Here is an 18805-nt window from a genome sequence, read left to right on the forward strand (position 1 = left end):
ACTCTTATTACCAATTAACCAATAGAATGCCAGAAGTAGAGGTGTGGCTCAAATGGTAGGACACCGGCCTTGAGGGAAAAAAATGAAGAGTGCAAGGCCCTGATTTCAAGCTCCAGTACTATTACAAAAATAAAGAGGAGAAGAAAAGGGAGAAAGAGGAAGAGAAGGAAGAGGAGGAGAAAAAAATAGTATTAGAAAAAAATGTCAGTGATATACAGAACATCATCAATAATCATAAAGTAAAATAATATAACCAAAAACCTAATTCTTTGTAAGAATAAGGTATCCAGAGTATGGCAAACAAGAATTATTAAGTATGGGAGAAAAGGAATGGGAAAAAGGGAAGAGGGACAGGGAAGATGGAGGGGGTTAATTTGGTCAAAGTACAATGTATATACACATGTGAAATAACAAGGTGAAATCCCTTTGTACAATTAATAAACACCATAAAACTAATTCTCTAACCACTTTTTATATGTATATTGTGAAAATTTTTGGCATCTATGCTACTAAAAATGCTGAAAAAATTACTATTAATTTTCATTACAAAGAAAGGAAGACTAGATATGGGTATTGTAGCATGGTTATAACCTTGCTTTTTAGATTATCATCTTTGTAGCCATAAGACAGTTATACAACAAAGTTAGTCATTCTATGATTAACTGTCAAATTGAGATAAAGACATGATTTCTGAGTCAGTATCATATGAGACATAAGAAATATGCACCAAAACTTAATCCTATAAACTAGTTAGGAAAAAAATATAGGGAGGGGCAGGGAGGATTGGGTGGGGGAGTGGATGGGAAGGGATGGGAAGGGGAACCAAAGGAGGAGGGAGGCTACAATGCTTGATAAGAAATGTACTCATTATCTTACCCATGTAATTGTAACCCCTCTGTACAATATTTTCACAATACAAAAAATCTAAACTGTAAGTTGATGAGAAATACAACCAAAAATTTCATTCTATTCAAATGCTGATTCAAACATACTCATTTCTATAAAAAGTTCTGAATGGATATAGACATTATGATATTAAAAGTTAATTTTCATCCTAAAACTAATATAAAAATGGAAACAATATATATTAATTTTTTAAAAAGCAAGAAAATGGAAAAGATTAAAATATTGAACAAAAGGAATACAAAAGTACACAGGAGATTTTTTAAGTAAAAAATATTAAAGAATATAAGACATATGTTAATAGATTTAACTGGATAAATTTTCATTACATTATACCAAAATTGGCACAAGAAGAAACTAAGAAACTGAAAAAACCAATTCATTTGAAAACAAAGATCACCTCTCCTGGAAAACAGCAGGTGCACGTAATTTTACAATGAAATCTACCCAGTTTCATGGAACAGTTAATTCCTATGTTATACAAGCTGTTCTATAAAAATAGGGGATAGTCAAGGGGCTGGGAAGTTGGCTCAGTGGTAGAGCACTTGCCTTGCATGCCTGAGGCCCTGGGTTTGATTCCTCAGCACCACATAAGCAAAAAGAAAAAAGCCGGGAGTGGCGCTGTGGCTCAAGTGGTAGAGCACTATCCTTGAGCTGAAGGGCTAAGGGACAGCGCTCAGGCGAAGTTCAGGCCCCACGACCGGACCCCCCCCAAAAAAAAAAAACAACAGGATAGTCAAAAACTAAAGAGGACATTTTATGGAGCCATCATAGTCCTGATTTTAAATATGAAGTAATGTCAAGAAAACCATAGACTTTAACATGAAGCACAAACTCTACAGTACACAGGATCTAAGTAAGCCTAACACTGTATTTTTAAAAAACAATACATCATGATTACACAGAACTTATTCTGGGAATTCAAGGATGGTTTAACATCAAAAGACTTATAACCTAATTTAAATAATCTAAATCAATGAAGAATATGTACCATAAAAACCTACCAAAAAGAAAAATCACAAACTTAATAAAAGATTACATGAGAAAAGTTTCTGAGACCTAGAAACAAGGAAAAACTTAAGAACCATAAACATATTATCAATAATCCCACATCAAAGATTTTTGTTCAGTAATAGAAAACACAAAGTTAATAGACAAGTAATTATACTGACAGAGTAGTTGGAGATTCATGCCTGATTTGAAAAATGGGTTATTACAGAGAAAAGAAATTTCTGAAAATCAATGAGAACAGTAACTGACAGAACAATAGGCAAATAATATAACAAGGCAATCTGAAGAAGTTAATCTAGACTATAGATAGAAATTAGTATATGTCTAGGATAGTCATAGCAGAGGAGCAGAATAGCTCAATAGCTATGTACATATGACCATATAAGATGATTCTAAGTAAAATGAACTTCAAGATATGGAAACAAGAGGTTTTTCTTTGTTGTCATTGTTTTTAATGTACTATGTAATTTCTTTTTTCTTTTGTGGGTTTTTTCCCTATGGTTTAGCCCCTGTTGTCACTGTATTTTATTTTGGTACCCTGGGTATTGTATATACGTTAATCTGAACTAGGGAAGGAGAACAACAAAATGGTGAGACAAAGGACAAAGAGTGAACCAATGCAACAGCAATACTCACAAGACAATATGTTAGAAATGAACTGTACAACTTGGAGGGGGAGGCTGAAAAGGGAGGGAGAGTAGGAGAAAAATGAGGGATGGGGTAACAAGTTTAATAAGAAATGTACTCACTACCTTACATACGTAACTGTAACCCCTCTGTACATCACCTTGGCAATAAAATTAAAATAAAATGAAATTAAAATCTTACCTGTTAGCAAAGATGAAAATCTATAAGGAGGCTCATATTCAGCAAAAGGTAGTATAGACTGGTTAATATTCTTAAAACATTTTTTTGAAACTGTGTCTCTGTCTCACTTTGTCTTCTGTGCATTTATTTCTTTTGGAGATGTCACAAAGAGGAATGGCTGGTCTATTATAGAATTACACTTTTAGGATACTGTAGGTCCTAATCATCTGTTTCTACCCATCTACCTTGTCTTTAAAAAAAACAGGAAGCAAAACTTCTTATTGTATCCTTTGGTTTAATGTAAGTATGGACAAGTCTTCTTCATTCTTAAGTCAGGCTTTTCAGGATTTTCACAAAATATTGTCCTGAAATTGTAGTCTACAAATAAACTACTGGACACTTTTTTAATATAATTTCTGAAGAAAACATGACTATTCTAAAGTTATACTAATCATCATATTCAGTGCAGAGCTGGTAAAAGAACTTTATCTCTGAGAAAGAAAAAATGGTTGCTACAAAAAGAAAGAAAAAAATACTTGCCAACTGGCAAGTATCTTAGCCAAAGGAGAGTATGGAAAGAAAATACTAGGAGACCTAGGCATTGAAAGGACTGACTTAGAAGGAAATCAGACTTAAGGAAATAAAAAGTGGTCTACAAGATTCCCAATAGCGACTTGGATAGGCTCTAAGGGAAGGTAGTAATAGATTGATTCAAATCTCAGGAAGAATTAAATTTCCTTGTAGAGTCTCTGTTTTAGGAAATGTTCAAGTTATTAGAAAGATAGAAGTGAAAGAGTTATCTTTATACTTTAAACCCATGTTCACTCATCAGTAGATGAGTGAGATAGAGGCTCGTCTCCAGATGAGGAAACTCCAGATGAGTAAGGTAGAGGCACATCTCCAGATGCGGAAACTTAAAAACATCTCTGGCAGATCCCATTGGGATAGAGGACAGGAAATTTTGGTGATCATGACCTCACAGACTGATGAGGTCATGATCACCAAAATTAAAGGCCAAAACTGTTTTTACAATTCCCAGTGATGAAAGATAAAATGCTATTGCATCATTTGGCCATGATGCTTTTTATTCTTTGGAGCTTACTAACACAAACATTTGTAAAGCCATTAGCACAGTTCATACAGGGAAACTTAAACCAATTGTTCCTGTCTCTACATGATGACACATTTCTTTTTGTGTGAGTGTGATGCTGGGGATGGAACCAGAAGATTGGTGTGTGCTAGACAAGCACTCTATTACTGAGCTATATCCTCAGCCAAGATGCCAGGTTTGTATGCCAGCACCAATCCTAGTGCTTATACAATGCCAAAAGTTCAGTCTCAAGAGGCTATAGGACTGGACTTCAAGAGCAGCCTGGGTCTTTTGACTCCTTCTCATTCTTTTCCCTGCTCACTCTCAATTTCCTTCTCACCCTTTTGCTCTCATGCTCCCGCTCTCTTTCTCTCTCTTCAAGATTGGGACTTATAAATGTCCATGCTGTCTTCTGAAAAGAAACTGTGTGGGTCTGAGATACCCAAACATGTTTTTCTCTTAATGCAATGATGGACAGTTACTGTGGTCAGCTGATGCTATATTCTCACTTATCAGAGAAACTGCTGCTTATTAGAAAGAAGGAAAGTTCTTAGGCAAAGAGAAGGAATCTATGCACGCACATAAAACAAGTAACATTTGTTGGGGATAAATAAACATCAAAATTTTAATATGAATATGAACTAAGATTAATAATATGTTTGCAAGTATAATGCAAAGCAAAGAACCTTTCTAGAAATCTTTGAGAAAGTTTATGGTTTTTATTTTCAATAACAAATTTGAAAACCTTTAGTGGCACAAAAAGTACTAACATCCTAACTTTAACCAGACTTTATATTATCCTAAGCAAGAAAAGCTGGTTGAAATACCCTAAAAACACTGTGCTTTTTAAAAGACCAAATTGCAATTTCCCTAAATATCAAGAGGGCAAGAAATGAGAAACAGCTATGTGGTTTCACAAACTCTCTATTGAGAAGCTAGCAGGAAAGAAAAATCTGTACCTGATACTGTGGGAAGGATTAAGGCTGTTCCTCACACAGGGCTACTAAGGAAGCAATATAAATAACAGTGGGCTAGGAATAACGTAAAAAGAGTAAGTAAAAACCATGCACAAAATGGACTTGTAAAGTATTCAATGATATTTAGTTGTAAAAGAGGAGGGACAATTACAACAGATGATACAGCAAGAACAGGCCTGGTATCTGTTTACCAAAGGACAAAGTGAGTTGTTTGAATCCAACCCAGGCATCAATTCTGAAAACACTTCTATCCATCAATATGTGCTTCTTAGCATCTCTCTAATGAAGTCTTATCTACTCAACTTGGTACCCAGGGGAAAAAAGATACTGAGTTCTCCCATATACAGTCACCAGAGTTAGACTTTAACCAACTAGATTAGAGCCCAATAACTCAGTATGTACTGAAGTATACCTTTGCCTGATTTAGTCCTGTGATTACCTATCTCTCTTCTTTGTGAGCTTTCTAGTAAAGAATGTCACTACTTAGGGCCCTAGTTCCTTCCTCAGTTTTCTCACTGAAAAGATCTAACTCAACATTACTAGTACTATTATGATCATACATGTGTACTTTAAGAAAAGCATTACAGTATCGAACTATCTTAAAGAAATAAGTAGGAAACATCAGAATAAAATTTCAGCTAATAACAGTATCCAAATAAAATTGGCTGGATCCTGAATAAAGAAACCACTAGTTATCTAAGCATGCTACAAAATGAGAGGAATTCAGTGCCTCAGATCAGTGCCTATGGTGGCAACAGGAGGCAGTGATAGCCCAAGCAGTAGCCTCTTGTTGCCAAATGAAGTCAGTGTTGGAAAGTCATATGAATGGATAGGAATTGCCACCAGAAAGGACACATGCCGGGCTGTGAAGGTGGCTCAGTGGTAGAGGCCCTGGGTTCAATTCCTCAGCACCACATAAGCAAAAAGAAAAAAAGCCAGAAGTGGCGCTGTGGCTCAAGAGGTAGCTAGCCTTGAGCTGAAGAGCTGAGGGACAGCGCCCAGGCCCAGAGTTCAGGCCCCACAACCCGATCCAAAAAAAAAGAAAGGACACATGCCTACCACACTGCTTTCAGAATATGCTCCCAGGCCAAGGATACTGCCTCCTGAGCAATGGAGAAAAACAGGGTTATCCTTTTATAGTCTTTCCTTAAATCACCTCTAGCTTTCTCAGGGTGTACAGAGAGGTGTTGGACAGATCCTGCCACAAGACAAATCCTGTCTGCTGAACATCCTCTTTTAATGATCTTCTGGCATTTCTTTTAGCCTTTCATGAAAACTATGCCAGAAACTTCTTGATAACAAAGCTAATTATCTAATCAGTCTGGCCAGATTCATGTTGCTCCATCTTATCTTTCTGTTTGGTTGGAAAATATACTCCCTCTAGACAAACCACTTAGACACCTATAGATTGAAATACTTGACTGGCAAATGTCCCTTACCCTTAAATTCCCTAAAATATGGTCATGTAGAGAATTCAGCTCTTTGCCCATGTGCTTACAACTGCTTTTTAACTGCATTCAAAGGACCCATGTCTTAGATGTCAACAAGAGAAAATAAAGACTGTTAAAAAAAAAAACAACAATAACATCAAAACTTTTTCCACAAATAATCTTTTCATAAAATTTAGGGTGATCTATGATTACTATAAACAACACAGATAATTTTCAAAAGTAGTCAAAGCAAAATGGGGTGCTTTTTGTAAGCATTTAAAGACTGATAAATTCTGGTTGTGGGTTGTAACTCAGTAGCAAAGCACTTACCTAGAATGTGTGAGGCTCTAGGAAGGTACATGTAGGGAAGGAAGGAGAAAAGGAAAGGGAAGGGAGGTAGAAAAGGAAGGGAAGAAGAAGGGAGGGAGGGAGGGAGATCAGTAGGGAGAAAGGGAGGGAAGAAAAAAGGAAGGGACAGAGGGAGGAAGAAAGGGAGGGACGGAGGAAGGAAGGAAGGAAGGAAGGAAGGAAGGAAGGAAGGAAGGAAGGAAGGAAGGAAGGAAGGAAGGAAGGAAGGAAGGAAGGAAGGAAGGAAGGAAGGAAGGAAGGAAGGAAGGAAGGAAGGAAGTTATGATTATAAACATATCACCAACAAAGTAGTGATAGGCAGTGTAGAAAATTTTTAAGATAGGGCTGGGAAGGTGGCTCAGTGGTAGAGCACTTGCCTTGCATGCATGAGGCCCTGGGTTCGATTCCTCAGCACCACATAAGCAAAAAGAAAAAAGCCAGAAGTGGCGCTGTGGCTCAAGTGGTAGAGCGCTAGCCTTGAGCTGAAGAGTTGAGGGACAGCGCCCAGGCCCAGAGTTCAGGCCCCACGACCAGACCCAAAAAAAAAAGAAAAATTTTAAGATAAACCATCAACACAAAGTAAAGTCCATTAGAAACAAGACAACAGCAACTACAGCCCACACAAACCACTGTGCATCACTTCTATTCTCTCTCATGAATAGCAGCTGAAAGCCTATCAGAATTTCCCTATCATAAAACCTGCCATAGGTGAGACATTATGAACATACCAATCGTACTGTGTGACTTACTCTGTCACAAAAAGAGGATCCTAACCCTCAAAACAATCATTTGCTAAAACAAAGGTCAGGTAAAAACTCAGGACTCACCTTTGTCAGGAACACAAACTGAGAACTTCTTAACACCATCTACCAGCACATTCTTTGTGTTCCCATGTCTATCTTCTGAGTCACTGTCATTGAATTGAGCCTCTATAATGACATCAGGACTATCATTACAGCCTTTGAGGGACTGCTGAGGGAGCTCCTCAGGAAGATCAGACTCATAGGGAGCTTCTGTTTCTTTTTCACTGCTCTCCGGTTTAATCACCTAAGGAAAAGAGATAGAAAATTTCTACTTCATCACTGACAGAAGGTAGGGCAGTAGATTTTTCCTTTTTATGGAAGGAACTACACATTCAGAAAATGACATTAAATATTCACCAAAAAGTCTGAAAAGGGACCTTCATTTTCCAAAGTACATAGATTAAACTATGGAGATAATCAAGCCACCAATGTCAGACTGGTACTTGGTTCTTTAAGATGTCTCTAATTCATATCTATTTCTCCCAATTCTCATCTATATTCTCAAATCCTCTCTCCTGAAGGCCTTGAATACCACAATGTACCATTCTGCTTCACAAATTTTATTGTATAGGAACAATTACTATGTTAGAGAATGATAAAAGAATTTAACCACCTATGTTAGTGTGCTCCCAGGTAGAATATAGGATGACATAGAAAAGACAAAATTAATTGTGAATAGGAGTTTATAAAATATAAAGTCTTAATTTTCCAGTTTCAGACTTGAAGTCAGTGTATAAAGGTCACAATATGATGCACATCCATACTAACAAGAAAACTGAAGCAAAGAGGAGAAAGTATCTACACACCAATGTGTTTAATGAGGTTAACACATGTTAGTTATATGGGTACTATTCTAAAATAAACAAGGTTTGCTGAGTTACTGAAAAAACTGTGACACTATATATGAATCTGCCAATATACATTAACAAAAAGACAGCTTCAGACTTTATATATTCCAGATATTACTTGTAATCATTCATCCTTTTTAAGAAACTATTTGTAAATTTTTTAAATCTATGTTTATGATCACATGTATATATGAACATATAAACAAATTTGGTCACTATTTGTAGCACATTCTTTAAAACAAATGTTGGAAGGCCCACTCTAATAAAACCTATATCTTAATGGTGTGACAGACAGTAAACACTTTAATAATTCAACAAATCATTACATGGTACCTTTCTAGGTACACAGCATTTTTCTAGGTGTCAATGATGCAGGTAGGAACTCAATCAAAAGTCTATCAGTAATAAGTGCAAACATAAATGTAATGAGAATAAAATCACTGGTAAAGAAGAGATTAAGGGAATAAATAACAGGGAAGATGAGCTAGTTCACCAGTAGGGTAATTAAGGGGTGGCTTACAACATTACATCCTTAATGTTTCTAAGGAAGCAGCTTTGGATCAGGGGCCTGAATAAATCAGTGAGCTTTTCTGGCAGTTCCTTCCCCTTTTTGTATTTGACAGTGCTAAGAGTCTGTTGAGGTTTTAAAATAGACAACTACTTTTAGCAAGCCAGATTAACAGTCAAATGAGACAATACAAAGATCCTCCTAATGAAAGATCGTCATCTTCTCCAAAGTAGAAAAGAATATTACCTCCTTCCCAAAATATTTTATTGCCACAGTTTCCAATTAACATTACCATCACCAGATAATTAATATTGTAATATTCAACTAGAAAATCTAGTAAATATTATAAAGAAATTCACAATAAGAATGAAGACTCTCAGAAAATATCTCCAAAGTTCTGAAAACACTGACTACATGAAAACTTGTTCTAACAGAAAACTTGTACCAAATAATTTTTCTGAGCAAAATTAAGCCTTTTAGTAACTAAAAAAGAAAAAAAATCTTTGTTTCCAAACTCTAAAAGTACTTAATGAAATTTCATTAGAATTTGTGGTATGTTTAAACTCTTGTCAGATTCATTCATTATTCATCATTTCCATAAGAAATATAGAATAAGATTCTATTTCTCTTTTTTTTTAGGGACAGAGAGTGCTGGGATCAAACTCAGGGGCTTATACATGCCACGTGAGTGCTCTTTATCTGAGCTACATCCCTAAATCATTTTCTTTGGTTTAAAGATATGGATGAAGCATGCAATTCAAGAGGGTGATATCTAAGACTCTTATCTCCATCCAATAACCACCAAAAAAAAGTTGGAAATGGAGCTGGGCTAGAGTACTAGCTTTGAACAGAGTCAACATCAGGCACTGAGTTCAAGCCCCAGTAGTTACTGGTACAAAGTTTTGCTGTTGTTTATAAAGAAAGGAGGGGAGAGAGAGAAGAGAAGGAGCAGGGAAGTTAAACTGACTATGACAAGCAGTCTCCAAAAAGATTCCCTCAGACACCTTCATACAAGAACAAATGAATAAAGCCACAGTTAGAACATTATATTGATACATATAGCAGCTCTACTCTTTGCCCTTCTGCTTTGAACACAAACCCTAGTTTCATGCCTCTCACAAAGTAGATCATTCAAAAATACAGGTGAACTTAAGAAGAAAAAGAATCTGACAGCATTCAAATTAACAACCCCATTCAAATCAATAAACCCATTCAATTTGTTTAAATGAGTCTGAGAAATTCAATAATATTTACAAACATCTGCTCTGATCACTTTTTTATTCAAATTTTATTGTAAAGGTGATGTACAAAGGGGTTACAGTTATGTAAGTAAGGTAATGAGTACATTTCTTTTTTTTTTTTTTTTTTTTTGTGGTCGCAGGGCTTGAACTTTGAGCCTGGGTGCTGTCCCTCAGCTCTTCAGCTCAACGTTAGTGCTCTACCACCTGAGCCACAGTGCACTTCTGGTTTTCTCAGTGGTTTACTGGAGATAGGCGTCTCACAGACTTTTCTGCCCAGGCACTTTGAACTGCGATCCTCAGATCTCAGCCTCCCGAGTAGCTAGGATTACAAGCATGACCCACCAACACCTGGCTCAAGTATATTTCTTTTTGAACATTCCCTCATTTTCTCCCACATCCCCCCCCCCTCAACTCCTACAGTTCATTTCCAACAATGAAGTCTAGTAAGTATCATTGGTGAATTGGTTCACCCTTTGTCCCACTATTTCTGTGATTCCCCTTCCCTTCTCAAATCAGATAAAGTTATATACAAGACAAAGAGTACAGTAACAACAGGGAATGCAACAGGAAAAAAGAAAGGGGAAAAAAAAACCTAAGCTGGTTGCCGGTGGCTCACACCTGTAATCATAGCTACTCAGGAGGCTGAGATCTGAGGACCGAGGTTCAAAGACGGCAGAAAAGTCTGCGAGACTCTTATCTCCAATTAACCACCAGAAACCAGAAGTGATGCTGTGGCTCAATTGGTAGAATGCTCTCCTTGAGCTGAAGAGCTGAGGGACAGTGCCCAGGCCCAGAGTTCAAGCCCCATGACTGACAAAAAAAAAAAAAACAACAAACCCTAGTTTCCATTTCTTGGAGTTCATTTCAATAAGCATCATTTATATGGTCATATGCACATAGCTATTACGCCACTGTGATCCTCTGTTAAGAATATCCTAGACATCAAAGACTTCAATATAAGACCAGATACCCTGAAACTATTCCAGGAAGGGACAGGGGAAGGGACAGAGGGCTCCTTGGCACAGGTTGAAGCTTTCTAAGATCCAGAAACAATGGCTAGATAAATGAAATTGCACTAAAAACGAAGAGTTTTTGCATGGCAAAGGACATAGCTAGCAGGATAAATAGAAAGCCCACAGATTGGGAGAAGATCTTTATTAGCTATACATCAGACAAGGGCCTCATATCTAAAATCTACTTAGAGCTCAAAAAATTAAATTCCAAAAAAACAAATCCTCAAAGAAACAACTCCATCAATAAGTAGGCTAAAGACTTAAAGAGAGACTTCTCCTAAGAAGAAATAAGAATGGCCAATAGACACATGAAGAAATGTTCAATATCTATGGCCATAAAAGAAATGCAAATCAAAACAACATTGAGATTCCACCTTACCTCAGTTAGAATGGCCACTGTCAAGAAATCTAATAACAACAGATGTTGGCAGGAATGTGGCCAAAAGGGAATGCTACTACACTGTTGATGGGACTACAGACTTGTTCAGCCACTCTGCAAAGCAGTATGGAGGTTCCTCAAAAGACTATAAACATAGAGCTCCCCTATGACCCAGCAATCCCATTCTTGGGCATTTACCCAAATGACCACAAACAAGGCCACACTAAAGCTACCAGCACAACCATGTTCACTGCAGAATTATTTACCATAGCTAAGATATGGAATCAACACACATGCCCCTCAGTAGATGAATGGATCAAGAAAATGAATATACACAATGGAATGCTAAGCTTCCATCAGAAAGAACAGCATTCATTAGGAAATGGAAAGACCTGATCACTTTTAGAATTAGCACAACCATGGGCACTGTCAGAGCAACTCAAATACAGCAAGAGGTTTGTATGTGTAGCCTACATTTAAGGCATGGTTGCTAACCTGATCGCTGATCTATTGTTTTTACTATATCATTCTCTCACACACTTTATCTCACAGAGAAAGGTACTGGGAGCTCACCAGCCAGGTGCTGGTAGCTGATGCCTGTATTTATACCAATTCTGGAGACTGAGAGCTAAGGATCTTAGTTCAAAGCCACTGTGGGCAGGAAAGTCCATTAGACTCTTTTTTTTTTTTCTTTTTTTTTTTGTCATGGGGCTTAGGGCCTAAGCACTGTCCCTGCTTTTCTGTTCAAGGCCAGTGCTCTACCACTTTAAGCCACAGCTCCACTTCCAGTGTTCTGGTGGTTAACTAAGGAGTCTCAGGGACTTTCCTGCTCCAACTGGTTTCACACTGAGTTCCCCAGATCTCAGCCTCCTGGGGTAGCTAGGATTACAGGTGTGAGCCACTGGCGCCCACCCTGTAAGACTTTTATCTCCAATTAACCACCAGAAAACCGTAAGTGGAGCTGTGGCTCAAAGTGGTAATGTGCTAGCCTTGAGCCTAAAAGCTCAGGGACAGGGCCCAGGCCTTAGTTCAAGCCCTACAATGAACGAAAAACACTCACCACCAAAATGAAAAGTGAGTGACAGGCTAGAGATAGACTAGCAAGTGACTTTTAGTCAGTCTGTCTGCCTCATGCCTTCCCTTTTTCCCTCCCTCCAAATGGGTCCATTGTCTAGGCTGGTCTCAAACCCCTGGGCTCAAAAAAATCCTCTTATCCTCCCAAGAAGCCAGGACCACAGAAACAAATGCCATCAGGCCCTTTCCTAGAAAGATAATGTACAAAGGGCCAAGCCTTTAGTTTCTATTTTCTATTTATTTCTGCTACTAATTGCTTCACAAAGGAAAAAATGTGTGTGTGTGTGTGTGTGTGTGTGTGTGTATGTCTATGTATGTGTATCTGTATGTATAATACATATACAGATACATGTATATGTATATATACATTTCTGCAGTCATTACGATTCTGTCCACCTACATACTAACAGTTATACTTTGACTCATACATACAATGATCAAGGAAAAGCCAATGAAAAGATCAGTGGAAAATAAAATCCAGAGTACAGTTAATATAACTATATAATTCTTTCAAAAACCAACCAAGTTTTGACCTTGTGAATTTCAATTATGAATCAAGTCACTTAAAACTATGCAATTAAAATATAAATGAACATGCTGCATCTTAAGGTATTTTCATTCTAGTTTATTAACCCAGAGTACACTATAACAGAACAATAGGCACAGGGAAAGAAGATCATCATGAGATCACAGAACATAAAACCTGTACACTCTTGAACTTGTCCACATTGCATGTTGGTTAAGAGTGAGTGCAGGACTTTTTAGAGAAATGGCTAATTCAAATCTAGTTTGCTACATGTATAATATAAACCTGAAATAGCTTGTCATAGAAGGAGAACAAGAAGCTATTAATAAAGGCTACAAACATTCTTACTTATCTAAAGGATTCAAGAACTATCACAAAAAGTCTCTCTCTGGTCAATCCTAGAGCATTCTAAGCATTTATCTTCCCTTTCCTGAACAAACTGTACCAAAAATTAATGAGGTAAAAATTGTTCAATAAATTAAATTATAAATAAATAAAAGTCTCAGTATCAACATTTGGCCATTCATACTGAAATAAAAGACTTAAGAAATGAACACCAAAAATTTCTGAAATAATAAGTTTCCTGGGAAGGAGTTTATAATAGATGGATAAGAGTAGCAATATCTTGATCCATTTATCAGTTTGAAAATCATGAAAAGAACCCAAGTGCCTCATGATTCACTATTATAGGAGGTACATATCATCACTTATGCAATATTCCCCACCAAAACTGAAAATGAATCTGATGATGAAAGAAATATGGGGAACAGAGGAGCATATTAAAGAACACCACGGTGTTATACTCAATCAAATGCAGAATGGGAAATCTTACAGGAAGGTGATCTACTGTACCAACAAATTTTAAGGAAAAGGAGAGTGGGAGAGAGTGCCTATAGACTAACATATATGTCATATATTAACCAAAGACAAAATGTGGTCTTTCTTTAGATCCTAACTCTAATTAACCAGTTGTTTTTAAAAATTAAAAAAAAGGGTAAAAAGGAAGTAAGGGAAGGGAATCAGGGGGATTTGAATATTGATTAGTGAATGGATGTCATTAATTGTGACTGAGTTTTTAAGCAAGTTTTAACTTTTGTAGATAACAAGTATTTATGGATGAGTCCATCTCATTCATGGCTTTAAATATATGTTATTGACTCCCCAAATCAAATGTCTAACCTCAATAGTTCCTCCCAACTTCTTACTTATATTCTATTGCCTATCTGAGGTCTTCATTTGTATGTCAGCCAAGAACTTCCCAAGAAAGAATCTAGATCCTCATAGAAGCCACTCCTTACCCAAGGATATCTCTCTCGGTAGGTGATAAGGCCTTTTGTCTGGTTGTTCCAGCCCCAATTATAGCATCAGCTTTAACTTTCCTTTTTTCAGTCCCCATAGTCAATCTAGCAGAAAACCCAAAGGCCTACTTTTAGTTCCATCTCCTTAGCATTTCTAGTTACAACACAAACCCAAGCAACGTTTAGCTCCTTGCTGAACTACTACAATAACTGACTTAAAACATAAATCAGATCCTGTCATTCTCCTAAGGCCTTTTCAGGCTCCTTTTACTGCTGGTGCCACAAGACCTTGTCAAATCTGACCTTATCTATTTTTCCACCCTCATTTTTTATAACTTTTTCCTTTACAAGCCACACTCCTACCCTAGAGATATCCTTGAGAACACTACAATCTTCTTAGAGCTTTTGTCCTTGCTGTTCCTCTATCTACAAAGCTCTCTGCTTAACTCTTTACAGAACTCAGCCTCTGATTTTGGTCTCTGCCTAAATATCTACCCTTTAGAGAGGCTTCCCTAACCACATTAACTAAAATGGCTTTCTCACTGATCATTCCAAGCATGGTTTAGATTTTCTATAATCCAGAAACTATCATTTATCACACAATCATTTCACATCTTAGCCAGTTACAGGCAGGAGTAATTTCTTCCTATTTGAAAGCCTCAAGGCAATTAAACTGGAGTAAAAAGAAGGGTCCCAAGGAAATTGAATGTACACTGTCCTGCTTAACTAAAGACTTTAAAAACTCCTCTGATTTCTCTATAGACATGAGAAGCAGTTGACTACACTTACTATTCTGAGTGCATGCTCAGTGGGAATAGTTCTCCCTCAGAGATGTATGTTACTCTCTCACCTAAACAGAAACAGTGAGGAAACTGAATCACTGGGTCACACAGAAGTTCTTCACTGTATCTTCTTCCATAAACTGGGTAGAGTGGACATCATATAAACGTTTCTAACAAAAATAAAAAGTAAAAACAGACAGCACTGGAGAGTACTGATTTCTGAAAACAACTTCCACCTGTCATCTGAAGGCTCAAGATGCAGCTCACTACAATACTTATTTACATCATTCCCATAGCACGCACACACACATACAGAGAAAGAGAGAGAGAGAGATTTTTGTCAGCTATATCCTGCAGCTAACTTTACCAAAGATAAATCTGCAATGCACCTTTGCTTTTCTTTTAGAAGGTAAAAGTGGGCAAGAAAATGGTGTGTTTGTGTGATGAGAGAAAAAGGCAATGTTGTTTATCCATTAATGGGCAATCTTATGCTCTGTAGCATATGGAACTGCTCTAACCTCTGTAGAAGGAGCCATGGGATTTTTAAATTAATTTTTGTGTGTGCCAGTAATGGGGCTTGAACTCAGCTAGGAAGCTTTCCTTTAGCTTTTCCATGCAATGATGGCATGCTACCACTTAGTTGAGCTACAGCTCCACTTCTGGCTTTTTGTTGGTTAACTGGATATAAAAATCTCACAGACTTTGCTGCAAGGGCTGGCTGTAAACTGTGATCCTCAGATCTCAGCCTCCCGAGTTGCTAGGATTACAGGAGTGAATCACTGTCACCCAGCGTAGTTTGGTATCTTTAAAATGACAACAATATCATAAAAATAGTTGTCGGAATAAAGATAATACATAAAAAGATTTTAGGTGCCTGGAACATCATAAGAGTATAACAAATTACTATTCTTCATCCTCCTCCTCCTCCTCATCATCATCATCTCAGTTGGAAGACTTTAAACCCTGAAGGAAAATCTAAAGCAAGAGGAAAGAAAGGAGGATCAAAATTAATCACAAGGCTTTGAACTCAGATAAAAGAAACAGCAGGGAACAGTTCAATAGGAGGGAAAACATTTGGTCTTAAAACCCAGACTATCTGGGGCTGGAAAGGTGGCTCAGTGGTAGAGCGCTTGCCTTGCATGCCTGAGGCCCTGGGTTCGATTCCTCAGCACCACATAAGCAAAGAGAAAAAAGCTGGAAGTGGCGCTGTGGCTCAAGTGGTTCAGTGCTAGCCTTGAGCTGAAGAGCTGAGGGACAGCGCCCAGGCCCAGAGTTCAGACCCCATGACCGGACCCAAAAAAAAAAACAAAACAGAATATCTGAAATGGTAAAGAACATCTAGGAGGCCACTAGAAATGTAAGTCTAAAGGCTGAAGGTCAAAGATGTAGATAAGGGGGAGCTTGTCCACCAGGGGCTGGCAGTTAAGCAAAAGTGTCCCAGGGCCAAGTGTAAACTGAAGGAAGTTGAAAGCAGAGCCCTGAAAAAAGACTTTAATAAAGAGGGTCCAACAAGTAATAAGAGCTAGAGAAGTAAAGAGAGTTGAAATATAATACTGAGTATGGAAGTATGCACTAAGGTTTTCAGGGAGAGGGGTGGTGGTGGTTAATGTTGGGGCTTGAACTCAGGGCCTGAGCACTGTCCCTTAGCTTTTTCACTGAAGGCTGGTGCTCTATTACTTAAGCTATACCTGTACCTCTGACTTTTTACTGATTAGGTGGAGATAAGAATCTCATGGGCTTTTCCGCCAGTGCTGGCTTCAGCCTCCTTTGTAGCTAGGATTACACATGTAATCCTAAGTTCAGTAGCACTAAGGGTTTTTTTGGTTGTTTTTTTTTTATAACTTGTCACATTCATACTACAAAATCTGCTCTATGCTTTAACACACAGTAATAGATCTGGTCCATACAAAGACACTAGGAGATACACAAGAGAAGAAACAGGTTTAGACATGTAGATCTAGAGTTCTAAGTCCAGCACTCATGTTTCTGAACTCCCTGGAGGAAATCTCCCTCAAGAGATGAAACAAACATGCGTTTCCAACATACAGCTGCCACCACTGACATCCACTGCATGAAATGCCTCTACACTTTTTTGTTTGCCTGGCAAATAATCAGAATTTAAAACCCAGCTCTTTGGTGACTGTCCCTTTACTAAATCTTTCTCTGCAGAGATGTTCTGCTATTCACTGCTAGCCTATGGATACACCTTCATTGTAAGGTTTCTTGACCACACTATATTCCGTGTATTTGTTTATATATTTTTCTATTTTACCAGATAGCATTCTTATATTTCCCAGAGTTTCCTACAATGTTTTACACATGAAATGTGTTCAATAAATACTGGTTTCCTTTTCTTCTGAAGAGAATGAGAAATTAATCAGCTATTAAATAAATTTATAAAAAAATAAGAAATGAATAAAATAACTAACATGTAGCAAGAACCCAAAATTAAAATGAATGTCCATATGATGCTACACAATACTCCAATGTCTTCATTGCCACTTCGTATCTGCAGACCAGGAAACAGTCAACAGGTATTTTATCAAAATTATCATCATATGAGGCAACCGTAAATAAACATAAGTGAAAAAATTGGAAAACACTTAAAATGAGTTTTTTTTCTAAAATAAATCAAAGCCTTCAAATCTAAATTATAACTCCAGTTTTCAATACAACTTCATAAAGTTCATTGTCATAAAGTTCATAAGATTCATTTGAAAATATCAATCTAAGCAAGAAAATGCACAATGCCCAAATAAAAAAGAGAAGGCCTAGCTAGGTATGCAAAAGCAGAGTACAGGGACATTTCTATCCTTTCAGTGTTATGAGTGCCCTCTGTCACTCAGAAATAAGGAAAACTGTCTACACTGTGCATAAATTAAGGTCAACTCACCAGAATTAAGAAGAAGAATTGGTCACTTCAAAACTGTTTGGTGTGTGTTAGCTTTCTTTCCTTCCTTTTAAAATTAATATGTTGTATTTCAAAACTGGGGAGTAAACAGAAAAAAAAATCCCTGTAACCAAAAAATAAAATAAAAATGGAATCCTAAATGAAAATATCAAGTAACATTTCCATTATGCTGGTTTATCCAAACTTTATGCACAAAACATTTCCGGTTCCCTGTTTACTGATACAATAAAACCTTGAACCTTATTTTCTCCTCAAACATAAAGTCCATCTTTGAAGAATGCTACTTTAAAACTTATGAAAAGAGTATTTCTATGCTAGCATGGAAAAGTCTATGCCAGCAAATAAATCCTATCATATTCTTCTTGCGGGAAGAGGTGCTATAAACTTGGCATCACCGAGCTATTCCAAAAGATTCACAAGCATCCCTACCCACAGGCACCTGCAGCAACCAGAACCATGGGGACAGTGGCAGCTGAAGGCTCTGTGCCCTCAAGTCCAACACCTGAGCCTCTGACTCAGCAGCAGTATGTGTCAGCAAGTTCAACTAGGAACTGCTTTTCCTTTCTTGGCTCCTCTAACTAGGCTTAAGTGACAGTGCTCTCTGCCACACATATTTTAACAAACTTTCAAATCCCTTAATGGCACATTTGGGACAAAGTATAATATACTGTTCAGGAAATACCTTGGAGCCAAGAAAAGCAAATGATATTCCCAGAGGGAGTTCTAGATATGGCTTGCCAATAAGTCTCTTTCATTATAAAATAAGGCTTATGGGCACCATGGGTTTTTTGTTTTTGTTGGTTGTTGGGGGGTTGTTGTTGTTGTTGTTGTTTTGACAAACAAGGGTTTGAACTCA

At 37.4% G+C, this 18805-nt stretch overlaps 1 protein-coding gene across 1 annotated transcript in view; it reads right to left on the reverse strand.

Annotated features, from left to right (window-relative positions):
• Window positions 1–18805, reverse strand: part of Dis3l2 (DIS3 like 3'-5' exoribonuclease 2) — a 341977-nt gene that overhangs the window by 234694 nt on the left and 88478 nt on the right. The window contains exon 6 of the mRNA XM_042679162.1: window positions 7394–7613. Within this exon, the coding sequence (XP_042535096.1) occupies window positions 7394–7613 (220 nt within the window). The remainder of the gene's footprint in view (window positions 1–7393; window positions 7614–18805) is intronic.

The sequence above is a fragment of the Dipodomys spectabilis genome, unplaced genomic scaffold, assembly GCF_019054845.1.
Source record: "Dipodomys spectabilis isolate Male_0828 unplaced genomic scaffold, ASM1905484v1 ptg000051l, whole genome shotgun sequence".
Taxonomy (NCBI): domain Eukaryota; kingdom Metazoa; phylum Chordata; class Mammalia; order Rodentia; family Heteromyidae; genus Dipodomys; species Dipodomys spectabilis.